Raw genomic sequence first — 27624 nt, 5'->3', positions numbered from 1 at the left:
TTGCAAAATTTATGCACTACTCGTACATAGGAATCCAAAAGCTGCACGTTGTTTGCAAAAGTCTTTTTTCCTTTTTTTTTCATTTTATGCCAAATACACAAATACTGATTTGAATATAATTTTTAATAAACGCACACTTTTTTCGCTACTTTTCCACCTCTACTTGGCTTTTACTCTAACGACAAACAAACAGCATGTGACATGAATGTGCATGCCCGCTGCAAGGAGAATGTTCCGAGCTTATGCGGTTGCGATCACACCGAACGCCGTGGGCGCATCAATTTGGAATTGAATGTGAAGGAGAATTTGCTGACTGTGCAAAGTAAGTTTATAGACTTTTGGTATAAAAAATATTTTATATAAATTTAATATATAATTTAATTAAAAATGTTTTTATATTATTTTTTATTCGTTTCTTTTCAATTATTTTTTATAAATATTTATTTATTTAATTTTTAAACTTAATTTTCAATGAAATTATTTTATTTTTATTATTCTGTTTTCAACTTATTTGTGAAAAATTTCCCCTCTTCAATATATTAAATTCTTAGTATTAACCTTTTTAAGTGATTTTTAATAATATATGCACTTCATTTGATATTAAAATATTAGTGTTAATAAATACATTAAAATTAAATTTTAAATAATTCAACTTCATTTCAGTCAAAGAAGGCCGTAATCTCATTCCAATGGACCCGAATGGTCTTAGCGATCCCTATGTTAAGGTTAAACTCATTCCAGATGAGTATGAAAAGTCAAAGAAGAAGACGCGCACCATTAAAGCATGTCTGAATCCCATTTGGAATGAGACCATCAAATAGTGAGTAATTATTAATACAAATCAAATAGTGAGTAATGATGAATAAACTTGGAAAAGCTTATTATATTATGTGAAAGCTTTTTTGTGCAATGTGAAAGCATCTAAAAGCAAAAGCTCTAAAAATCGTTCAAATTATGACTATTCTCTGAAAGCTTACTAGCTTAGTATGAAAGCTGCAGTTAACGACTTATGAAAGTATCTAACCTGACTTAGAGTTGAAAGTTCTTAAAAGCTTTTCATGACCAAATGGTAGTTTGATTTCCATTCCATATGTATTTTAAAATTCCCTAAATGCATTCCCTATATGTATTTTCAAAGAAAACGAATTAAATCCTACACTCTGGATGTCCAATAAATAACCCAAGCTTTTTGGGACAACTGCTTGATTTTTCTATATCCATAATATAATTTGAAAACTTTATCTTATTTTAGTGATCTTAAGCCAGAAGACAAAGATCGGCGTGTACTTATCGAGGTCTGGGATTGGGATCGTACATCGCGCAATGATTTTATGGGCGCTTTATCCTTTGGCATATCGGAAGTTATTAAGGTGAGTTGGTAGAGTACTTTTATAAGGTTAAGAATGCCATAAAAGTAGGCTTAGAGTGAATCGATTGTGATATGATAGAGAGTAATAAAGCACAAATCATATCTATATTCTAAGACTAAGGCACAGATGGGACTCTTGAACTACTATATTGAAATGTTTCTTTTCAAACTTGAATCCTCTAGATTCGATTAAGTTTTTTAAGAAACTGTACTCCATTTGAAAAATTGTTGTTACATTCTGAAATCTTTCAATGGCTCTTTCAAATTTTCCAGAATCCCGCGGATGGCTGGTTCAAATTGCTCACACAAGAGGAGGGTGAATACTACAATGTGCCATGCGCTGATGCCACACAAGATCTACTTAAACTCAAAAGTCAAATGCGGGTAAATTGCAGAAAAAAACCCAAAACAAAATAGCCAATTTGAGAAATATTAATTGATACCTCACTCTTACCTCATTCACTTACTTAGTCCATTCTACTCGCATTTCATTCGCAGAAATCATCACAAAAGAAACCACTGGTGATGCGCCGCGATACAAATGGACAGACACAATCCAAAAAGGATATGATACGTGCCACAGATTTCAATTTCATAAAAGTGCTGGGCAAAGGTTCATTCGGCAAGGTGAGTGTGCTGAAGTGAGGAGTTGAAGCAGTAAAATTATTGAAGAAAAGCAATTGTCATGTTATTGATAGCTTAAGTTTGTTTGAATACAAATTTAAAGAGTGCTTATGTTTGTAGATTTGGAGAAAATTTTATTGACTCATTTTTTACTTAAAAAGTTATGATATTCCTGAAAAATCATAAAACTTCTCCTTTTTTCATAACTGTTTTTTTTTTTGCTTCTCAACCTGCTCCAGGTCATGTTGGCCGAACGCAAGGGCACCGAAGATCTCTACGCCATTAAAATACTCAAAAAGGATGTCATCATACAAGACGATGATGTCGAATGTACAATGATTGAGAAACGTGTTTTGGCTTTGGGTGAAAAGCCGCCATTCCTAGTGCAGCTGCACTCATGCTTCCAAACACTGGATCGTCTCTTCTTTGTCATGGAGTATGTCAATGGTGGCGATTTAATGTTTCAAATACAACAATTTGGCAAATTCAAGGAGCCGGTCGCGGTGTAAGTAAAACGAAGAAGAATAAAAAGCGAAGAAGAAAGCAAAAAGGAAGAAAAAAGCCAACCATTCGATTTTATTGACTAACGCAAGTGACTTTTATGCCGTTGATTGACTTCTGTGAAGTGGCCAATCTCAGCAGTGTATTATTTTCATTGGTTTCTTTTTACAATTTCATTTTAAAGCGCTTTTTTCATTTTACTACATTATTTTCTTTACAAACATACCTTTTCAATGTTTTCTTTGATTTCTCTTTTTGTCTACTTTCTATTAGCTTTTACGCAGCCGAAATCGCCGTTGGGCTCTTCTTCCTACACACTAAAGGCATTTTGTATCGTGATTTGAAATTGGACAATGTTCTGTTGGATGCCGATGGTCATGTGAAAATTGCCGACTTTGGCATGTGTAAGGAGAATATTATTGGTGATAAGACAACAAAGACATTTTGCGGCACACCCGACTACATAGCACCCGAGGTGAGTAAAAGGATACGCAATGCAGTCGTTGAAAGGAAACACTTTTATGTTTGTGTTGTTACTGGGGCAAGTGATTGCCAAAATAAATGGGACACAAATTTCGATTTCATTTCAAAGATAAACACAAAATTTCGTTTAAGTGTCTGTCTGCCCACACTAATTAGTTCCGATTCAAGTCGATATGTATGTGGCTTTGCGCGTTTTGAGGCTTGGTTTTTTAACACAACCAATTTTCCAAGTTTTTTTTTTATTTATCTGCTTAGCAAAAGTTAATTGCGTCTCTAGAGTACTTAAGCAATAATGTCGACGGCGGTCGGCTAGGAATGTTGTTTAATAGCTCGAAGCAGTTAAGTGGAAGATTCCATTTATATTAGTGTGGAAAAACTCGTATTCCTTATCTTAACAAGGTCTTAAAAGCTTTAAAAAGCTTCTTCAAGTTTTCACATCTACTGTGAAATTTTTTTTTAAAAGTAGAATGGTTTTATCCTTATCTTAAGTACGTTTAAAATATTGGGTGCTAAATTAAAATTTCATACAATAGTAAAATCTCTCAAAAGCTTATTGAAGCGTTTACATCTACTGTTTAAAATATACATATGTGCACTGCATCTAAAATATTGAATTATTTATAATTTGTTGAATAATAGTAAAAGCATTGAAAGCGTCTCAAAACTTTCACATCTGCTGTTTCAAATGTAAGTAAAACTCTTAATCTTCATCTTAAATACGCCTCAAATAATGGATAATTCGTAATTTGTCGCATTCTTATAAAAACTTTAAAAAGCTTACACATTACAGTCTCAAATGTATTTAGAATTTTTAGCCCTTAACTTAACTGCGTCTCAACTATTCAACATTTCATAAAGTTTCACAAAATAGTAAAAAATTGCAAAAGCTTCTTAAAGCTTTCACATCTATAGTCTCATTTTTTTTCAAATCCCCTAATACTAATACGCCACCATTATCATCACTTACTATTCTTTAACTCTCACTTTCTCTCAACAGATCATTCTATATCAGCCCTACGGCAAATCGGTAGATTGGTGGGCTTATGGGGTTCTACTCTACGAAATGCTCGTCGGTCAACCACCGTTCGATGGTGAGGATGAAGAAGAATTGTTTGCTGCCATTACCGATCACAATGTCTCCTATCCGAAGAGTTTGAGCAAGGAAGCCAAAGAAGCGTGCAAAGGGGTAAGTAAAATGCAGCAAATAGAGTTAACTAAAAATAATTACGCTCTGTGAACTTATGTCAAGCTCCATTCGATTTATTTTTAATGCGTTTTACTGTTTTACTGCACCACAAAAGCTTAAAGATTAAAGCCATAAGCTATGTTCTATTGTTTATATTTACATTTACGCTTTGGCTGGACTTATTCACACATTTATCGTTGGGCTTAAATTAATTTTAAATGCTTGCCGGACGATACTTGTGCATATATAAATTGGAAGTGGAATAAGTTATAAGCGCCAACTGTATACATTCTTTGTTAATGGCATCCTTTTTGCATAAAATTTTAATGACCTTACTAGTTGTGAATAACTGTAGTCAATGCATTTTAGTTTTATACTGAAAATGTGAAAGTTTTAAAGCATATTGTTGCGGAATATTTTAGTGAATTAGCATATTTTGGCAGCAGAATATATTGTGTGTTTATATTTGTTCTATAAAATAGTTTTTGTTGAGCTTTTGTGATTTATTATAATATTTTTATAATTTGAATCGTAGCGGCTTCAGCTTAGATTTGATAAAAAAAAAAATTTGCAGAAATTGTGAAGCTTCGCAAAACGTACACATAAATTTAACAGAAAAGTATTACAAAAATAGTAAAAAAGCTTTTCTGAAAGCTCTCGACCCGAAAACTACCCAACATATGTTTTACGAAGTGGGAGAGGTTTTTTTTTCCTTCTATAAGGATTGAAATATGTCCTATCAGGATAAGTTACGAAATAGTATACAAATTTTAATCTGGCTGAAGGAGGCTTTTGAATTTTTTGGAAATTTTTTTTCATATCATAAATGTTATCTTGGACGTGATATAGTCCACCAGAATGCAGTCATTGCTAGATTATACTTTTCTGTGGTCTCCAACTTCATTATCACCGGAAGCTGAGTCCGCCAATCGTACCTTATAGTTAATAGCTTTGAAAAGACGATGATCAAGTTTTTGTAGAGCCTTTAAAAATATAAATGCAAAATAGATGGTTCTAATACGATCTGATACTTAACGAGTAAAAATAAGTATAAATCCGTCCAAGGTCAAAATACTGACTTTTCTAAATCGTAAGCTAGTTTGAATTATCTAACAATTATCAGATATATATTTATTCACTTGAATTTATTATGTTTCAAGATAACATCAGATTGGAAAGATGCGAAAAGCTCAGAAAACTATAGAGAAAAGAGAAACGTGCGCCTACTAATTATAGCTTTTTAGGCTTTCTTTGAACGACGCACGTTACATATTTTCATATAAAGAAATAGACCTAACCCACAGTACTTATCTAAAAGCTTGCCACTGCTGGAAAGTTATGGCTAGTAGTCTTCCGCTTTTTAGCAAGCAAGGCTCAGCTTTATTCTACTTAAATGACATTTCTGTATTAATATTTGAACCTATTTCCTGTCTCTTCTCCTTACAGTTCTTCACCAAGCAACCAAACAAGCGGCTCGGTTGTGGGGCCACCGGCGAGGCGGATGTGCGTATACATCCATTCTTCCGTCGCATCGATTGGGAGAAAATTGAGAATCGTGAAGTGCAACCGCCATTTAAGCCGAAAATCGTAAGTGAAATCAAAAATAAAACGGAAAAATATTTTGAAAAAATTAATTAATTTTATTGGCTATTTTTGTTTTCTCACTACGTTTTGTGAAATTAATATGCAAATACCTGGAACTACGCACACACAGAAACATCGCAAAGATGTCTCAAATTTCGATAAGCAATTCACTTCGGAGAAAACGGATCTGACACCAACGGATAAAGTATTTATGATGAATTTGGATCAAACGGAATTTGGAGGCTTCTCCTACGTGAATCCGGACTATGCGGTGCCCGTTTAAATGGGCTGAATACGCCACACCAGCAAACACACACTCGCCCACATACTTGAAGACATTGCGTTCCTGCGACGAGTGTGGGAAACGAAGGCAACGGAAGCGAAATAGACATAGTTGGTATAAAGTTTATGCGCGGATATTATATTGTTTTATCGAATGTTAAATATTTTGATCTCACTGCACTGGTGCTTTCAGACTATGGTAAGTGGAATCTGATTGTTTGTTAAGATTTTGAGGTTAGGCTTTTTTGTTCTGCAGGGTGGCTTATTCTTCGTAATGGAGTACTACAAAGGCGGTAATATTATACATACATCATATACAGATCTATGGACGTTTCACTTGAGATCGTAAACTATGAATCCTATAACCATACTGTCGATTGGTGGTCCTATGGTGTTTTGACTTATGAAAAGTTGGCGAAACAAAATCACTTCGAGGCTGAAGATGAGGAGATCACACACAAAAATATCAGAGATAAGAAAGCCGCCTTTTCGAAGCATTTTCACGTAAGGATTTTTCATTAAAATATACTCATAAAGCTCGTTCGTAGCATTCGTTTTCATTTCACAGTTCCTCGCTATGAAGACAAATAATCGCTTGGGTGCCGGACGCTATGCACAGTCTGCGGTTACCACACATCCATTGTTCACGAATTGATTGGGTGAAAGCGGAAGTAAGGGAAGTGGAGCTGCCTATTGTGCCTTCGAGCTCTCAATGAGTACAAATATTCGTTAATTTAGAAACATCGCAGGGACACCTCGAATTTCGATAATGCTTCTCTCACCTAGAAAACTGACCTAACACAAACTGACAAGTTGTTTATGATGAACTTGGATGAGAATGACTTTATATGTTTTTCGTATATGAATCCGGAAATTATTACTATTATTATGTATAAAACAATGTTTGAAATATATATATATAATGTAGTCGAAGGGCGAATAAAGTAAAGTTTGTGATTAAATTCTAGAAAAATAAATAAATTCAGCATAATATACTCGTACATTCATTTGAAGACAGTACAACAATAATTAGTACTTGTGGTGTTTTTTGATTGACAAGAATAAAGGTGAGTGTTCTTTCAAATCTTTAGCATGAAAATTCTTATTTACTATAAAGATATAAACAAAGCAGAGTTTGTGCTAGTACAAGTTGAAGTAGCAGCTGATCTGTGTTGCTGTTGCTGCTTTATACAAGGATTGGAATAAAAACCCCCATACATATGCGGGTATGCATAAGGATACGCAAACGCTTCAAGTTTGCTATGTAAGCCGCAACCACATATGCCATATCATTGCATAGCATGGCATGGCATTGCAAGGCACAGAATGACTTAGTATGCAAATGCATTATCGGTTTGTGGGTTTGTAAGTCAACTGTGCAAATTGTTGCAGACAAAATGCGTTGTTGGTGCAGGCTACAAGTAACAAAGTCTTCAGCTGGCAGTATGTGTTGCTACAAGGAAGAACAAATTTTTGGGGAAATGTCAGTCAAAGGCCACAGCCACAATTGGAAATTCATTCGTGGGGAAGCAAAATAAATTTGTATGTGTATGCATATATGGAAGTGAACCTGCCTTCGCAGGTAAAAAATCGCAAAAGCAACATTGGAAGGAAATGAGTAAGTATATGTATAACCAAAAAAAAAAAGAAAAAAGGAATTGCAGTAAAAGTGTTTAAATAAATGGCCTATTTTTTAGAACATATCAGTTCGTAGTAATAACAACTTTAATAATATAGTATTATGTCTACTAAAATTTTAATTTATATTAATTTTAATACAATGTATGAGTTTTTAGTACACATACATTTTTAGTACTCATAATTTCAACGTGCAAATATCACATAGAATGACATCCTCATTTTAGAGTATTAAATATTTTAATTAGTTTTTATACCTTCGCAACAAAATTGCTAAGAGAGTAACACTTGAGAAATAAATTGAGATATCTAGATGAAACTTGGTACACGTGTTTCTTGGCGCCATAAGAGTAACTAAGCCATAAATAAAGTAATGAAAGATATGCAATGGAACTTCCATAAATCGAACTTCTATAACTCGAAGATCTCCATAACTCGAACTCTTGAATGGACAATAGAAGTCTAACTTCATATAAATTTCCTTCCATAAATATAACTCAATTTTGAATTCCATTCGTTCACTTTATAATATATATATATTAGAACCAGTAAAGATATCGAAATAAAACTTTACACAATTACTGCATTTGAGGTGTTTCATTACCTGCGTAAAAATTGTCAAAATCGGACTATAACTTTTCAAGATCTCGGATGTCGAACACTAAGAGCTCAGTACTTAAGGGTGATTTTTTACCGAAAATGTCGGTAAATCTCTCAGGTATTTTAATTTAATTCAGAGGAAATCTTTTTCCCCTAATAGTGTGTCTCTTTTCCAAAAATGGTTAAAATACCCCAGCTCCCATATACCTAATTATAGGTTTTTCAAAAATTCTATTGGACCTTCGGCCGAATAAATGGCCAAATTGTGTGTTAGCTTAATAAAACTATATCAGTAAATTTCGAGAGTATAAAATGTTCGTTTGCACACGAACTTAGCCTTTTCTTTAGTACTATATATTTTCGTATATGCTTGTATTAGTATTGCTTAAGATTATTAAATTACTAATTTTATTATACTGAAATTAATTTGTTGAAATTTTTGGTAAAATGTTATACTCTTTTTAGTACAATTTTTTTCTTCTTGAAGTTATTAATTTTGATTTTTATATTGTATTTAAAACGAAACTTTATTATAAATAATAAAATAATTATTTGATAATTTAGTACTTAAACATTTCTTCTGTCATTCTATTTTTATTGTTTTAAAATATTTAATAAATTATTAATTTTAATTTTTTTAATTTTCTAGTTACAAAATGTCACATGTTAATGTTTACAAAATTATGATAAATATAAAACAAAACGCATCACTTTATGTTCTAAAAAGGGAAATTGATTTTAGACTTGAAATTGTTTTTGTATGTACATATGTTCACACACAATGAACTGCCTGTGTGAAGCGAAAATTTAAATTTCCGGTAAAAAAAAAAATTTACTGCTGAAATACAACGGTAGATATATTGAAAAGAGTTCGTTAAAAATATTCGCGTGGAAAATATAATGCAATAGATATAAATAGATTAATGAATTTATAGTAGAGTCATCAATTTGATACATATTTTACGGATAAAATTTTAAATTATCTAATTTTTCCGCTAAGCAAGTAAATATTAAAAAATTAGTTCAATAAAATATTAGTACTAAAAATGTAATAATAAAAATTGTTGCGTAAGTTTCAAATTTATGCTTAATATTTGTATTCATTTAATTTTTTTTTTAATTTTAGTACATTAAAAAAGGTAGTACTTGAAAATTAGTATTAAAAAATTTCAATTGTTAAAGTTCGGTTTTCGCCATTTTGTGGGCGTGGAAGTGAAGCAATTTTGACCATCTTCGACAGCTACCTCCTCAGGGTGCTAAGGAATATGTGTTCCAAGTTTCATTAAGATATCTAAATTTTTACTCAAGTTATAGCTTACACGGACAGACGGACGGACAGACATCCGGATTTCAACTCCACTCGTCATCCTGAACATTTATATCTATCCCTGACCATATCTAACTCTTTTATTTCTGGGTGATACAAACAACCGTTATGTGAACAAAACTATAATACTCTGTGCAACATGTTGCGAGAGTATAATAACTCACTAAATACTAGATATTTAATAACGAAATAAAAGTAAGAAAGTCGTTAAAAAAATCTTTTAAATATATTTAACATATTGTCAACAAAATTACATCCACAAAGACATTTTCTTAGCATTTAAATGGCCGTAGAGTTTTTGTTTTTTTTGTACTAAATAACAGCTGATGACACGGGGCGTATGAGGAACATTTATTCGAAGGAGAAATATTTCTTGGTATTCATAGGCTTATTTTAACCATTCCTCAAACTAAATAAAATAAAAGTGGAAATGAAAGTAGAGGGTGTTTGGAAACAAAAAATAAATATTATAAAAAAATTTAATTTCAAATTTTTTTAATGAGTAAACAGTCTAATTCATATTTTAAGCAGAAAATAACCGTAAATACAATTTAAAACTGTCTTCTACCACTTTTTTCTTACAAAATAAACACAAACAATTTAACTAGTAACCTATTTAAACACCCTTCAAAGTAAATACAAACAAATCTCAATAGACGGCATAGAAAGCGCAACCTTCTCAAGCGCGTCAGCCCACATTAATGCTTTGGTTCCTTCACTGTGCTTTGGACAACCACAATTTTCGACAAATTTTGCATACAAATAACACTTAAATGCAAACAAAGAACGAAATAGCTAAGTGTATAAGCAAAAATGCCGGTATCACTATAAAGCACTGACGAAAAAATACCAGAAAACATAGGAAATAAAGAAATGTAAAACAAATAATTTTCTAGAATAATATTTTTGTATGTGCTTTTCACAAAAAATACAACAAAAAATATATATTGCTTTTGAAGATGGGCAAAATCGATAAACTGCCACGCCCACAAAATGGCGAAAACCTAAAACTTATACAATGTCATAACTAAGCCATAAACAAAGTTATGAAAATAAAAGTTGGAACATAGGATCGCATTAGGGAGGGGCACTTTTGGATGTATTTTTTTTTTTTTAAGTGGGCGTGACCCCGTACCCGAATAGGTTTTTTGTATATATCTTGCTAACCAATAAAGCTCTATAAACCAAACTATCTACAGTCGTTTCTTTTAGCCACTAAATTTGATCGAAAAAATATCAGAAAGAAGCTGCACTGAGATTTTTTTACAAAAAGGAAAATGGTCGTGACATTTTTTGGGTCAAAAACCATATCTCAGGAACCCTGTTGACACGGATGGAAATCGGTTAACAACCACGCCTACTACCCATATAACTAAATTTTGAATTCTTCTGATTCGTTCACTTTATAATATATACATTAGGAACCAATTAAGATAGCGGAATAAAACTTTACACAAATAATGTATTTTAGCTGTGACATTTGTGGAAAAATTGTCAAAATCGGACCATGACTTTTGAAGGCCCCTGGTATCGAACATGAAGAACTCAGTGCCTAAGGGTAATTTTTTACCGAAAATAAAGGTTTCAGTATAATGTGTGGGTTTCATTATGACAAATTCAATGGCAGTAGTTGGCTTTTTGTTAGCGACATTATCGACATTAACATTTTTACTCGTCAATAAAGTTTGTATGAAATTTAACAACTTCGTAACCTCTTTTAAATATGCAGTAGGTGTACATGCCATTAATTTGTCAATTTAGTGTCACTGAGTTTGACAAAATTCAAAATGAATATTAGTTCATAATTCTATTAATTACTTAAAAAATGTTACATACAAAAATCGAATAAATATTCATAAGGCAGCGGCATCTATAAGTCGTATTTAAATTCGTTTAGCTCTTTCAACGAATTCTGGTATGCTTGTAAAGCTATGGACCATTAAGGTTCTCTTTATTTCTGTAAATAGGAAAGATTAACATAAACCTTTTGTAAAAATGAACATAAATTCGATAACTCAATTGCCTTAGTAAATAAATTCGTCAATCGTAAAGTTATACACTTTCGTTTGGTCAAGATATTAAAAAAACCTATATAATATAAAAGCGAATATTTCTAAAAAGTAAATAGTAAAATGTGAATTGAGAAAACCAACTTAAAACTGTAATTTGTGTAACTAGAATTGAAATTTTGAATTTTAAGAAATTTTATCAATTTTTTATTGGTAGATGTCCAGTTTTTTTCAATGAAATAATTATAAATAATTTTTTTTTTTAAACAAAACAAAAAAATCTTTTGTTCTCATCTAATATAAAAATAATGTTGTATAAAAGTCTCATTTACATATTCCGCTCAAATGCGGTTGCTATTACAAAGCTTCAATGTTCCAGCAAGTCTTTAAACTTAAGTGTAATCATGTCCCAATGGAGCATTTCTTATCACTGGCTTTAGTAGTCAACTTAACTTGTATTCTATGTTGTACTGCAAACAACCAGGCGTATACGCAACATGAGAAAAAATTTTACAAAAAATAACAGTTGAATTTTCACTTATCACATCAGCCATTTCTCACCCATTTTTCGACATTTCGGTTTCTTTGTACATTTGTGTGTGTGTATATATCGTTAACTGTATTTACATTCTGTAGTTATGCATGTGTAAAGTGCTTAGATACATTTGTGTAAGCGCATTGTTGCTCTGTTATTTCAATTCGGTGAATGGCATTTATTCCTCATGATATTTGTGTAACATCTGCATTTACGGGAAGCGCAATAAAACGAAATAAAACATTTGGGCTACATGCAAATTTGACAACCTCAATTGGCTAATGCTCATTAAACCCACCTTGCCACTTTAATCGACTTTTATTCTTTACTTTCTACGCCCATTTTCTTTCTTTCTCATAATCTAAGGTTCTTCCACTATCACTTGTATGTTTTTTCTTTCTCTTGAATCCTTTGTTTACTATTTTATACTTCGGTTTCTACTGTATTCTTTATTTGCTGTTTGATCATTTGTTTTCTACTTTACTTTGATTTCTATCTGTCTCCCTCTTTATCTCTCCTTCTGAAGCACTTTCACTTATCGCTAAGTATTTCCGTACGAATTTAGTTTTTTAACAGCAACTACTACCGCTAAGCTTTATGTTATTTTCCATCAGTTTTCTCACCTATTCCCAGGCCTATCAGATGCCGCACAAATGGCAGCATATCTCCTTCCTGTCGCCGATGTTTTGCGATCATTGCGGCTCGCTGCTGCATGGCATCACCCATAAAGGGCTCAAGTGTCGAGGTAAAGGTGCGGCGCAGCGCCCTGTGTACAATGCCAACAACAAATACTAGCTTTAAGTAGCCCTAACGCGTTTATAGTTATTTTGTTCGTGAATGTATATGTATATGTATGTGTGAGTGGGTGAACCTGTGTGTGGCTTTCTAAAAAGCATGTAATGTTTTTGTTCAACAACTGTTAATCAGCATTGTTCTGTAATTTTTGTTGCTACTTACTTTCAACTGCCTTCTTCGATTACAGTTATATTTAATTAGCTTTTTTTAAGAGCTTTCTTGTATGCAGTTACTACTTTTCTACTTTTCCATCAGTTCCTGGCCACTCCCAAGTGAATGGCAATCAGAAACTTTCCTCACTTGCGTGAACTTCTACATATGACCCCATCCCCCATACAAATTATAGTAAATAAAAAAAAATAGTAACTAAAAAACCCCCATTCGTAAGGAAATGTTCGTAGCAAAAGAAACTGGTTTTCTTTTAAAACGTCTTAGTAGAAGTCCAAGAGCACACACAAATCTCGTCTCAGTCACCTTAGTCGTCAGATTTTACTCCAAAGAAATTTTAATTTACACCGTATGATGCTCGAAGCTCAAAAAAATTAATTTGCAAAAAAACAGAACTAGCTCGATCGAAGCAATGATCAAAACAAAAGGAACTTACTTCGACTACTTCTGTAAATATTTTTTTTAATTACAAGCAATGTTTTCTGGTTGAGGTTTTAGCTGAGAACTCCAATGAAGAAGTGTATGTTCTTTATTACATAGCCAATGCTTGAATTCATTACATAGTATTTAACACAGTTGATTCCAATTTGATTCTATATATACTATATATATATATATTAGGGTGTCCCTTATATGACGAAAAAATTTTTTTTTTGAAATTCAAAACGCCTACCCTATATATTTTTTATAAATGTATATATATATACTCAAATATAAATTTTCATTTTTCTACGACGAGTGCAACTCGTGCCGACCAACCCCCCAAAGTTTTCTCTGTCTTAGTATATAGCCATTATCCTGAGATATATCCTATCTATTATTTGTGTTACTGTAAAATTGATTAAAACGCTATTAAATAAAACAAAGTGGTTAGGCTAGACAAATATTTATTAAAAGAACCTTAAAATTAAGCAGGATAACTTCTTTTTAGAGTATTTTTTTTACAATCTGGATATAAGTGCCTATGTTCCTGGACACATCGTAATAAAAATTGTTTTTGCTCATCTTCGGCTGTGATTAGTCCATTAAAGTCTTGCATTAATTTAACGGCCCTTTCAGCAGTGTCATTTACGACTTTTAACTGGCTTACTTTTCGTAAAGCATTCTGGAAGGCAGCATTACCTTCCGTAGCAGATACATCCGCAGCAGATACGTGGAGAAAGCTTGCATCTATTTGAAATCTTAAAAAAAAAAATGGATGCTCCGCATAGAAACAAAATCATCCAGAGTTTTATCTGAAACAAAACAAAAATATATTAAATTTTAAATAACAACAAGTAAGGAAAGGCTAAGTTCGGGTGCAACCGAACATTTTATAGTCTCGCAATTTATTGAAGAAACTTACAAACATACAAAATTTACCCATAAATTCGGCATAAAGTTTCATAGAATAAGGAAAATCGTAATATATCTTATCCACTGTCTTAAATACGCTTGGTTTTTCACTTTATTCAAACGATTTATGTATATAACTGTGCTAAGAACACCTTACCTGTCTCCATACTGAAAAAAATTCAACTACTATTCTTCCAAAATAAACCATTAACCGAAGGCTAAGATTAAACTAGAGGCATGGTTGTGGTAATTAATTATTCAGAGACAAAGTCAAAACAAAATCTTAATAGCAAATGACCTACATGAAGGCAGAACATAGAAGGAAAGTGCTTGAAAAAAAAAGTTGTAGAAAAAGTACTAAGCCGCTGGTTGTAACAGTGTGAGAAGCAGAAATCAAGAAATGAAACGGAAGAATTTTGTACTTAAGTACTATAGTAACAAAACCAATAAAGTATTGTTGTAAACAACGAAAAATGGAAAAGTGTATAGAAACAGAGTGCATATTTAGAAGAAAGAATTGAAAAAAGTTCAATCAAACCTTGAAAAAGTGTAACAGGCAAATAGGATAATAAGAACTGCATAGAAGAAAGCTCTAAAAGAAAGCTACTAAAATATAACTGTAGTTGAAGAAATCAGTTGAAAGTAAGGAGCAATAAAAATTACAGAATAACACTGAACAATGTTGAACAAAAAAATTACACGCTATTTTATAATGCCACACAAAAAGATACTCACACATACATACATACACTCACGCGCAGAATAACTCAACAAAACTAACGCTACACGCATTTGCGCTATTTAAAGCTATTGTATTTGTTGTTGGCATAGCACTAATGTTGCTGCGCCACACCTTTACCTCGACACTTGAGTCCCTTATGGGTGATGCCATGATCGCAAAACATTGGCGACAGGAAGGAGATATGCTGCCATTTGTGCGGCATCTGATGGGACTGGGAATAGGTGAGAAAACTGATGGAAAATCAACATAAAGCTTAGCGGTAGTAGTTGCGGTTAAAAATTAAATTTGTACGGAAAATACTTAGCGATAAGAGAAAGTGCTTTAGAAGGAGAGATAAAGAGAGAAAGACAGATAGAAATCAAAGTAAAGTAGAAAAATAAAGGATGAAACAGAAAATAAAGAATAAAGTAGAAACCAAAGTACAGACTAGTAAACAAAGTATACAAGAGAAAGAAAAAACATACAAGTGATAGTAGAAGAACCTTAGTGTATGAGAAAGCAAATGGACGTAGAAAGTAATGATAGTAAAGAATAAAAGTCGATTAAGCTGGCAAGGTTTGTTTAATGAGCATTAGTTAGTGAAGATTGCCATATTTATATGCTTTCATGTAGCATAAATGCTTTATGTATGTTGCAGTGAACGATTTTGAACTACTTAAAACTTATTTTCTTAATGTAACATTACATTGTATTGTTATTTTATTGTTATTTTACTGTTATTTTATTTAATTTAATTTAATTTAATTTTATTTTATTTTATTTTATTTTATTTTATTTTATTTTATTTTATTTTATTTTATTTTATTTTATTTTATTTTATTTTATTTTATTTTATTTTATTCCACCTTTCCACTCTCCATAACATGACAGCTGTTTCAGTGTAGTTTTTGTATGTAAATGTATCTCCATGTTCTCCCGTAAATGCAGATGTTACACAAATATCATGAGGAATAAATGCCATTCACGCGAATTGAAATAACAGAAAAGAACGCAACAATGCGCACATACAAATGTAGCTCAGCACTTACACATGCATAACCACAGAATGTAAATGCAGTTAACTATACATACATATACACAAATGTACACAGAAACCGAAAAGTCGAAAAAATGCGTGAGAAGTGATTGATGTGATAAGTGAAAATTCAATGGTTCTTTTTCGGAAATTCTTTTTCCCATGTTGCGTATACGCCCGGCTGTTCGTAGTACTACTTATAATACAAGTTAGCTGCTAGGTATGGTAATTTGTTTAAATTGTTTTTTAAATTTGTTATCTTAAAGTTTTTGTTGCTCAAAATACAATTTATGTTCTGCAAACTTAAGTTCACTGCTAAAGCTAGTGATAAGGAATGATCGTTTGGGATATGCTTACGCTTAATGGGGTATTCTTTTTTTTTTTTTATTTGAAGTATTTTTAAACAATTGGAAAAGGTCGTAAAAATCGGGTAACAAATTTTTTTTTTCAAGTCGACGCCATTTTGTTAGATCTCTACAAGGGCTGAAATCACGTCAACCAGGACGCACCGTTTTTTTTAAGACCCCACTCCAACGGCCCGTATCTCGACGACTTTTTGGTTTTTTTCTTGCAATTTTTTTATATTATTAAAATGGCAATAAAAAAACATATAAAAAAGTTTTTCATTTTATTATCTTTGTTTAAAAAAATCATAAAATTCATACGTCTAGACCAGAATACTTCCTTAAGTTGGTACATTGAAGCTTTGTATAGCAACAATACCACTTGAGAGAAATATGTAAATAGAGTTTTTTTTTGTTTTGTTTAAAAAATATGTTAGGCTTTATTAAGTCAGGAGTCATATTTGATGCTGCAGCTTAGATTGGTATCCCTTTAGAAGCTTATAATTTTTTCATGGAAACAACTGTACAAATATCGCTAAAAATATTTTTTTAATTTTTTCGAAGTGGAATTGATAAAATATCTACAAATTCTAAATTTCAATTCCAGTTAAACTAACTACAGTTTTGAGTTTGTTTTTCTAAATTAATATTTTATATTTTTTTAGAAATATCCTCTTTTATATTATTTTTTTTTAATGTTCAATCTGGATCTTGACCAAACGAAAGTGTGTTACTTTTAGGATTAACGAATTTCTATAAAAGGTTTACGTGAATCTTTCCTATTTCCCAAAATAAGGAGAAACTTAATGGACCGTCGTTTTATAAGGGTAACAGTAATCGCTGAAAGAGTCAAATGATATCCAAAGTATATAGAATTTAAGTATGACTTAATATGACATATACGAAAGTTTCATAGACATTTTTTATAAGAAATTACTAGAATTATAAACTAATGTGCATTTAGGACTTTGTCAAACTCAGTGACACCAAATTGACAAATTAATGGCATGTACATCTACTGCATATTTAAAAGTTAGAGGCTACGATGTGGTGAAACTTCATTCAAACTTTATTGATGAGCAAAAAAATTTAGCTTTTCACAAACAAATTGTTTTAAAAATGCAAAATTATTTTAAATCATATCTCTGACAACTACTGTCATTGAATTTGGCGTAATGAAACCCACACATTATACTGAATCAATGGATATCATGGTATTCAGAAAGTCGTTACATCTTGCTCTTTTTAGTTCTTATTTGATTAATATTAACATAAAATTTAATCTATTAAAATATTCAAGAATTCGTAGCGCAAAAAAATTAGATTTTTAAACTGGTATATCTTTTATAGTTCGAGGATTAAGTTGATCATAACAAGATCAGCATAGACATTTGTCAAATAAAATTAAAGGGTGGTACAGTCAAACTAGCTGTCGAAGTAAATATCGGTTTGCTATCTAATTTATGAAATAATATTTTAGATACAGAGTTATGTTAATAAAATAGACTCTTCAGGCACCCTTACATCAAGAAAAAGTTACAGATTTGCATACCAAAGACAATTTTGATCTCTAGTTCTTTATTAACCAAATAAGACCGGCTCTTCTGGAAAAGGTCTCGAAAGGATGAATTCCGTAAAATTTGGTAAGGAAATAATCTAATCATGTGATCCACCCTGCTTAAAAATATATATAATTTTTATATTGCAGTTATATGTAAATGTATTTCTTAATTTTCCTTGAGGTGTAGTGAAACGCCTTAGATAACGTCTAAACAATATAAAAAAATGTTCATAAATTAAATTTTATTTTTTATATTTTTTTTATTATTCTTATATTTTTTTTATTTTTAAACACTTTTGCAGATTTTTTTTCCTTAAAAAATCGTAAAAAACTATACATCTTCCAAACGTTAACCCGTCTGAAAACCTGTCCCTCACAGATATTGTGATAAAGAAAAATGCGATAAGTTTGACAAATATTTTCACATATGTGGAATCCAACGAAATAAAAGGAAAAAATATACATAAAAACAGCCAAATAAATGCCAGCAAACCCATGTAGAGCAAAGAATTTCATATTATGCACATACATTTACACATATAAACATATGCTTAAACAAATGTGAATCGTAAAAAGGTCATTAAGGCCAAATAGCTGATGTCTATGTTGCCTAACTCTTAAATGACAGTCAGAGAATATGGCACAAAAGAATGGAGCAAAATATAGTTTGCAATGCTTGAAGGATGCCATATATACATATTATATAATGATAATATAGATATATCTGCTATATATGAGGTATTCTCTGGAAAAAAAGCCACAAAATTTTTACGATATACAGTTTTAAAGTTTGAGAAATTCTGTATAAAAAGTCACATAGTGTTTTAAAATCTGTTCATTAGTTTTAAAGTTATGGCGGTTCGAAAATTTTTTTAAAGGGTGATTTTTTAAGAGCTTGATAACTTTTTAAAAAAAAAAACGCATAAAATTTGCAAAATCTCATCGGTTCTTTATTTGAAACGTTAGATTGGTTCATGACATTTACTTTTTGAAGATAATTTCATTTAAATGTTGACCGCGGCTGCGTCTTAGGTGGTCCATTCGGAAAGTCCAATTTTGGGCAACTTTTTCGAGCATTTCGGCCGGAATAGCCCGAATTTCTTCGGAAATGTTGTCTTCCAAAGCTGGAATAGTTGCTGGCTTATTTCTGTAGACTTTAGACTTGACGTAGCCCCACAAAAAATAGTCTAAAGGCGTTAAATCGCATGATCTTGGTGGCCAACTTACGGGTCCATTTCTTGAGATGAATTGTTCTCCGAAGTTTTCCCTCAAAATGGCCATAGAATCGCGAGCTGTGTGGCATGTAGCGCCATCTTGTTGAAACCACATGTCAACCAAGTTCAGTTCTTCCATTTTTGGCAACAAAAAGTTTGTTAGCATCGAACGATAGCGATCGCCATTCACCGTAACGTTGCGTCCAACAGCATCTTTGAAAAAATACGGTCCAATGATTCCACCAGCGTACAAACCACACCAAACAGTGCATTTTTCGGGATGCATGGGCAGTTCTTGAACGGCTTCTGGTTGCTCTTCACCCCAAATGCGGCAATTTTGCTTATTTACGTAGCCATTCAACCAGAAATGAGCCTCATCGCTGAACAAAATTTGTCGATAAAAAAGCGGATTTCACATTTCGAACCGAACACTGATTTTGGTAATAAAATTCAATGATTTGCAAGCGTTGCTCGTTAGTAAGTCTATTCATGATGAAATGTCAAAGCATACTGAGCATCTTTCTCTTTGACACCATGTCTGAAATCCCACGTGATCTGTCAAATACTAATGCATGAAAATCCTAACCTCAAAAAAATCACCCGTTATTTACACATTGTGGCCACTTTAGTGCTGAGTAAACGACCGTTTTCTAAACCCAAACTGTCGAAAAGAAACGACAGTGAAAAAACTTCCCATGTCGTTGTTTTGAAATTCTGTTATTTATTGAGAAAAAACTTTAACAGACTTAAAATGCTAAGTGAAATATAATGTATCAACTTAAGACGTACTACATTTCATTTATTTATGCTTCTGCTTCTGTATCCCTTAACTTTTCACACTAAATTTAAAATAAGTTAAAAAAGTTCAAAAATACATCGATGTTTCGATGTATCGATGTTTTAATGGTCGATGTTTTTGATTTCGATGGTGGCTAAATGAGCCTCAATCCTCGATGCTCCACCAACATCAATCCCGGAAAACGAAAAACACCATGGACACACACCATTCCCCACATTCAACATACGCATCACTAACACGCTACATTCACCACACTCACCACCACCTACAATCCACACCATACATCACTCACGAGAGAATTACACATACACACTGCACACCGACACCCACACATAAGCTCAACCGATAACAGCACTCTCGTGTGTGCCAACATCTACGAGTATACAAAAGGGATCGACCGACGGACATCTGGCACTTTTTTTTATATCATCGGCGATCATCAACACGCAAGTTTTTTTTTCGTAATTTCCGATAAACGAGCATCTCGGCTGCCCAACCTTTTTTTTATTTTTTATACATAATTTTAATAAATTATAATTCAAAATAATTATTCAATTATCTATTATCTATTCAAAACGTTATACGTTATAGAGAATGCATTAAAGTGTAAATTGAAATAAACGAAAAGCAAAGAAGCAAAAGACAACACCACTTATTTTATTTCTTCGGTATTTGTAAAAAGGTGAGTGTAAGATTTTAGACAGATGGGTTTTGAAGAAACATCAATACATCGAACCATCGATGTTTCATTTTACGATGTTTGCATCCCTAGGAGCCGACCGCGCAAGTGATCTTAGCCCCCTTCCCGTACCTCCGTGCCCGAGTGAAGCCTACAACTCTACAACGCATAGTTAGCCGCCGAGCGACGTTTAAAATTTTTTAACTCGTGATATCTTTTGAATGGAATGTCAGAATTTAATAATTCAAAAAGTTATTTAAAGGTTTTGAAGGGATCTTAAATAATAAATCATTTATTTCGATAAGGATTAATTCTAAGGTTTAAATAAAGAGCCTTTTTAAATAGTGGTATTTTAATTATTTTTTTCTTCATATAAAATCGCTTATTGTGAAAAAACTGTAATAGTTAGAGATATGATGTCGCAACGTTTTTTGTAGATAATGATAAGTTCTACAAAATTGTAGTACATCACTTTGTTATATCTTCAATCGTTTTCGCAGCATTCGCGATTAAAGAAAGTTTTTTGGTATTTTTTTTTACATAATCGGAGTTTTGGTAAGGAACCCTATTTTTTTTTTTAAACTAAATATAGCCTATGTCACTCAGGGATAGTATAGCTTTCCAACGGTGAAAGAATTTTTCAAATCGGTTCAGTAGTTTCAGAGCCTATTCGAGACAAACAAACAAAAAAACAAACATTTCCTCTTTATAATATTAGTATAGATAAGTTTTAAGTTTATTATCATATTTTTAGTGCTAGCAAATATTTAGTACAGAATTTAGTACTTCATGTATTAGTATAATATATTGCTCTATGCCCGAATTTCAGTACTTAGTACAATTTGTATATTATTCGAATTTTCTAATACATATTTAGTAGTGTAATTCTTAGTAGAAACCTTCAGTTTTATAATATTATTTTACAAATAGTTAAATTATTATTTTCAAATCAAAATTTACAACTTACTTATGAAATTATATAATATTTTTGCGCCACAATTTGTACATCGCCTCCCACTGTGCCAGTAATCAAAGCCATTCGTTCAAAATGGAGCAAGAGCCAAATTGTAGAGCAACTCGCACGACACTTAAGGTTGTCATTGCCAAAACTGATGACCAGCAGCGGCAACAAATGACTGTTGAAAGCACCGGTGAAAGCGCCGAATCTGCTTGAGTGCATATTTAAGCATATTGACCAGATGTGCCTGACGAACTTGGTGTATGTGTGTACCTATGGGTGGTACGACTAGTTGGCAGACAATGTAGGCGTGCTACGACAAATTCTGTGCAAAATGCTAACGAAACCAGTAAGCACAATTTTCATCTCAAACGAGTGTGTATCTTAAAGTTGCAATGATATGAGTTTTTTTTTGTGTATTTTAGGAAAATTATGAGTGGAGGAATATAAAATTTATTTATAAAACTAGCTTTATACCCGCGGCTTCGCCCGCAGTGGAGTCATTAAATAAGTATGAGAGATAAAGGGTAAGGGTATAATAATAGAAATGAGTCAATATGATAACTAAATTTGATTGTTTGGCTGAGATCAACAATTTTTAAAAATTACTACAGACAGAAGTTTCAACACTTTAATATATGCTTATTGAAATGCAACAACAAATGTTAAAATATATTTCACCGTAACACAAATAAATAATTCTGAATTCTAACAATTTAAAAAAATAAAATACAAAGTATTAATTTAAGATATTTTTGTAGACAACGTTATAAGTTTTCCTGTCGCGTGCAAATTTGTGTAAATTCCTGGCATTGGATACACGTGAACAGGCTACATAAAGATGACCATGAGAGAAGCATGGGTTTTCTAAATGCACTCCTGCTAACTGTAATGTTTGTCCTTGTGCCTTGTTTTTAGTAACAGCAAAGCTAAGCTTGACGGGAAACTGAATCCTTTTAAATTGGAATGGAAGGTCAGTGGGAATAATTGGTATCCGAGGTATTATAACACTATTTCCCTTACCGACACCTGTTAAAATAGTAGCACCAAGTATGTTTTGTCCCAATTTTGTTATCCGAAGCTTTGTTCCATTACATAGCCGAGGAGCATCTAGATTTCGCATAAGCATTACTGGTACATTTAGTTTCAATTGAAGTTTATGTGACGGGGTGTACCGATAGTTCAAGTGAATTTAAAAACTCCACAGGATATGAAGTACTTAGTTCCATATCCATAATTGTATCCATTGACTTCATTTCTCCCTTAACCTCGTTTGGTGCTAATATTGCTCTTGCACACAACCACTGATCACTACACAAATTTTGTTGTAATTCCGGAAAAACATTAGCAATGAGATCCACATCACTTTTTACTAAATTACAAAATTCTCTTGACAGTGATATGTAGCCTTCAGCGTCAACGTCTAAACAACCATCATCAATTGTCAACAACATTTTTGCGTAACGTCCTGAATCCACGTCATTATGAAGTTGCACTCTCATATTCGTTTTCAGGCGGAGTTTTTCAACTGTCGACCATAAGCTTGACGATTTAATGCACGCTTGAATTTCATCTGCTGGTGTCCCCCTCTGAATCACTGGGAGGGTTTGACGGAAATCACCAGCCAATAAAACTACCATGCCTCCCATTATATCTGTACTATCTCGCAAGTCCTGGAGGGTCCGGTTTAAAGCTTCTATAGCCGTCTTGTGAGACATTGTACTTTCATCTCATACTAAAAGATTGCATTATCGCAGCATTCTACCTCGTGAACTATTTTTAATAAAATTACAGATGGGCGAATCTTCCTGTGCCAAATTCAATGGTAATTTTAAAACGGAATGTGCCGTACGACCGCCGTTTAATAGCGTCGCGGCAATACCTAACGAAGCTACGGCAACTGCTATTTTTTGGTCTTTTCTGACGGACATTAATAATAAGTTAAGTAAAAACGTTTTTCCAGTTCCTCCTGGTGCATCGAGAAAGAAGAGTCCACCACTACCGGAGTCTATTTTACGTAAAACTTGATGGAAAACATGATTTTGCTCTGGAAGTAATTGAGGAACTAATTCTGTCACTTGATGTTGCAGTGCTATGAAATCATAATCTAGCTCTCGTGCAATTCCATTATCAAAATCATCCATATTGTCTCGTCGAGGGCTCGACATTCCAAAATCATCTAATTTTTTTTTTTTGTAATATAAAGTACCATATGTTGCTTCTAGTACCTTCAAGAGTATATGTACAATGTTTCATGATGATCGGTTCAGTAGTTTTTGCGTGAAAGCGTAACAAACAAACTTACATTCGCATTTATAATATTAGTAGGGATATTTACATGGTATTGATAGCCTTTTTTGTGTGCTTTAATTTAAATTCCTATAAATTCGCTAACTTTTGCCTACTTTTATACATACGCACGCAGTAGATCATTTCGTCTTTCGCTGTATCATTTAAGTTTGTCAACATTTTTATTTTCAGCATATTGTTCAACTCCCTTTGTTGACAAATTGCGCTAAGAATTTATAGATGCGCGCCTCTAAGTATGCACCAATTTTATATGTATTTCGACATTTATTGTCGCATTGTATTGGCAATCAGTGTGTCATAAAACTGCGCAGCAAAAATATGCGTGTCATTTCGGGGCGAAAAAAATATGTTCGCAAATAAAACAGTAATGCGTTTATCATATATCGTTTGTAGAGTTTTAGGGGTACAATTGCTTTGTATTGCAGGAAGTCCAAGATTAGCTGTCTTTCAGTATTTAAAATGTATAACAGTTAGCTAAAATTTGTGTTCTTTAAATATTATGAATTTTTTACCAAATTTGTTTAATATTTCGCCAAAAGGTATGCTACGAAAGTTACAGTTTTCATATGGTGGTATTTTTAAATATTTTTAGTGGTCTCTTTGCTATTATTTATATTGTTTCAGCTGAGCTTTCAGATTTTCTCGCCTCATTATCCTCTTTTAAAGCTTTGTTTTTATTGCATTAGATTTTTTTCCAACCCTGTTTGGAATAGACATTCTGGTTGACATTCATTTGGGCTTCTTACTGCCTCAGTCACTTTTATATCGCAAACATTAAGTATCTTTCGTTTCTGAAAGACTATCGGCTCAAATAGATCACTTCCTAAAGGAGCTCCAAAGTTCTCTTTCAGATACAAATTGGATTCAGATCCATCGGACTCATTTATTAATTGTGGGTCACTAATGCGTTCGGATTAAGGTTGGAAATCAGAACCAACATCGTGTTCGGAATGTAGATCGAATACTTAATCAGTTTCGAGTTCGATTTTTCGATGCGTATCACGTTACTCTTCACAAACCAATTCTCACAAACTCATAGAAGCTTAAACCTCTTCGCCTCCCACCCACTAAGTTTGGCTCATTCAAGTTTTGCTTTATTATTATTATTAACCCAAACGATTACCCTCCTCCCGCCCAACCGACGCGTGGGGCGCAGTCCGCATACGAGCGGAATTTGCCGAGTCTAGAAAGGCAAGAGATTTTTAAGCGTCCGGTTCTCAAACTGCTCAGCTACAGAAAGAAACATTTCAACAGCTGAGATTTAAAAATTTATAAAAACAAAAAGTTAAAAAGGAATGAACTACAAACTAACCATTCAGAAGTTTTACTAGAAAAATTATACCTAGCATTTCTCTGCGACTAGTGAGTGTGGGAAGATTTATAAGTTTTAAACGACTAGTATACGGGGGAAGATTCAATCTTGAATCCCAATGTAAGTGGCCTAAAGCAAAAAGTAAAAATTGTTTTTGAACGGACTCAAGCTTATCAGAATGGGATTGATAGCTAGGATTCCATACCACAGAACCATACTCCAATATAGGCCTTACCAATGTTGTAAAAAGAATTTTAGTAATATACGGATCACTAAATTCTTTAGACCAACGTTTAACAAAGCTAAGAGCACCTTTAGCTTTTAAGACAATTGAATTTACATGAGAATTAAAATTTAGTTTAGGGTCCATATTAACTCCTAAATCAACAAAGCTAAAAACTTGCTCTAAACTGAAGTTATTTATTACATAGGGGGAAAGATCAACAGTTCTACGGGAAAATCACATCGTTTTACATTTTTTAAGATTCAGTGGCATATCATTTTTGTGACACCAAGTAACTAAATTATTTAAATCCGATTGCAACTCAGTCCTTTCGTTATGAGAAGTATATGATTTAAAAAGTTTTACATCATCCGCATATAATAAAATTTCTGAAAACTTAATTACTGAAGGTATATCATTGATGAACAACAAGAACAGAATCGGGCCGAGATGACTACCCTGTGGAACCCCTGAAGTGACACTAATTGAATCGGATAATGTATTATTAAATAAAACTTGTTGTTTTCTGTTAGTAAGATATGAGGATACCCATTCAAGAAGTCTTGGTTGAAAACCAAGAAGATTCAGTTTTTGCAAAAGAATTGAGTGGTTTACTCTATCGAATGCTTTACTAAAGTCTGTATATATAACATCAGTATTCTTATTATCCCTAAAACCCATTGACACATGGTTTACAAATTCAAGCAAGTTAGTTACTGTAGATTTCCCTTTACAAAATCCATGCTGAGAGAATGAAATTAAAGGAGAGATTAAGAAAGTTATTTGGTCAGTGACAATAGCTTCAAAAAGTTTGGGTATAGCTGACATTTTAGCTATCCCCCTATAGTTCTCAACAGATGATCTAACTCCACTTTTATGCAAAGGTAATATAAAAGAGTTTTTCCACATTGACGGAAAAATACCTTGTTTAAGAGATAGGTTAAAAAGCTTAGTTAAGGGCAGATAGATATATTTTGCGCAATTTTTAAGAAAGCTTGAGGGAATCATATCAGGGCCATATTTAAACGAATCTTTTAACGTAACTAAATAATTTAAGACATCTGTTTCAGAAATAATTGGTGTATTAATTACAGTACTCGGACATAACACTTGATGATATGGCACATTCATAGGGTAGTTTGAACAATAATTGGATTTGAAGAATTCTGCAAACATATTAGAAATAATATAATTGTCACATGACATTGTTGATTTATATTTCATCGCGGACGGAAAATTTGAAATCCTGCGTTTGGAGTTAACGAAACATTAAAACAATTTCGGATTACGAATAATATTATTTTTTACTTTGATTATGTAGTTTTTATAACATTTTTTGTTAAGTTCCTCAAACTGACGACGCAATTTAGAATATTTTAAATAGTCAACAAGAGCTCCAGTTCTTTTATAAAGTTTAAAAGCACGAGCTTTTTTATTTTTTAATTTACATAGCTCATTCGAATACCACAAATTTGAACTTTTTCTTTTGATAATAAAACATTTCGGAACAAATATTTCAAAAATATTAAAAAATTTTCATTAAAATGTGATACATTTAATTCAATATTACCACTATAATCAGTCCAAGTCAATTTAGAAAGTTCACAATTAATCTTTTTGAAGTTAGCTTTCGCAAAGTTGAACCGAGAACAAAGGTCCTGTTTGTTGCATACAAGTAATTCGTCTATGATTTCGATATTAATTTCCAAGGCAGGGTGATAAGAGTCCTCTGGCAAAACTAAAGGATCAGATCGGACCACAGAAACTGTTGAAGTATTATCAACATAGACCAAATCTAAGAATTTACCAAACTTGTTCGGAATTAAGTTAATTTGGTTAAGACCCATCCCCGACATTTCTTCCAAAAACTCATTAAAGCTTAAACGAGTGCAAAAAGGGGTAATGCAATCGTCAACAGATTTCCAAGATACACACGGTAAATTGAAATCGCCTAGAACAATTATGTAATCAGTATTCTTAGCAATTGAAAAAACATTATTTATTAAAGAAACATGCTGCGTATATACAGAT

At 32.5% G+C, this 27624-nt stretch overlaps 1 protein-coding gene across 13 annotated transcripts in view; it reads left to right on the top strand.

Annotated features, from left to right (window-relative positions):
* LOC105220342 (protein kinase C, brain isozyme) overlaps positions 1-27624 on the top strand; it is a 699782-nt gene that overhangs the window by 516367 nt on the left and 155791 nt on the right. For 8 of the 13 annotated variants that reach the window (XM_054234422.1, XM_054234415.1, XM_054234412.1 and 5 more), the window contains 11 exons: positions 194-322; positions 664-820; positions 1253-1370; positions 1643-1753; positions 1868-1996; positions 2233-2498; positions 2768-2969; positions 3975-4163; positions 5610-5750; positions 5878-6228; positions 6286-6389. The exons of the other annotated variants lie outside the window; for them this stretch is intronic. In XM_054234422.1, the coding sequence (XP_054090397.1) occupies positions 194-322; positions 664-820; positions 1253-1370; positions 1643-1753; positions 1868-1996; positions 2233-2498; positions 2768-2969; positions 3975-4163; positions 5610-5750; positions 5878-6030 (1595 nt within the window). In that variant the 3' untranslated portion in view covers positions 6031-6228; positions 6286-6389. Of the gene's footprint in view, positions 1-193; positions 323-663; positions 821-1252; positions 1371-1642; positions 1754-1867; positions 1997-2232; positions 2499-2767; positions 2970-3974; positions 4164-5609; positions 5751-5877; positions 6229-6285; positions 6390-27624 lie in introns of those variants that run through there. 13 annotated transcript variants of the gene reach the window in all.

This window comes from Zeugodacus cucurbitae, chromosome 6, assembly GCF_028554725.1.
Source record: "Zeugodacus cucurbitae isolate PBARC_wt_2022May chromosome 6, idZeuCucr1.2, whole genome shotgun sequence".
Classification (NCBI taxonomy): Eukaryota; Metazoa; Arthropoda; class Insecta; order Diptera; family Tephritidae; genus Zeugodacus; species Zeugodacus cucurbitae.
This window is presented reverse-complemented; position numbering and strand designations above follow the sequence as displayed.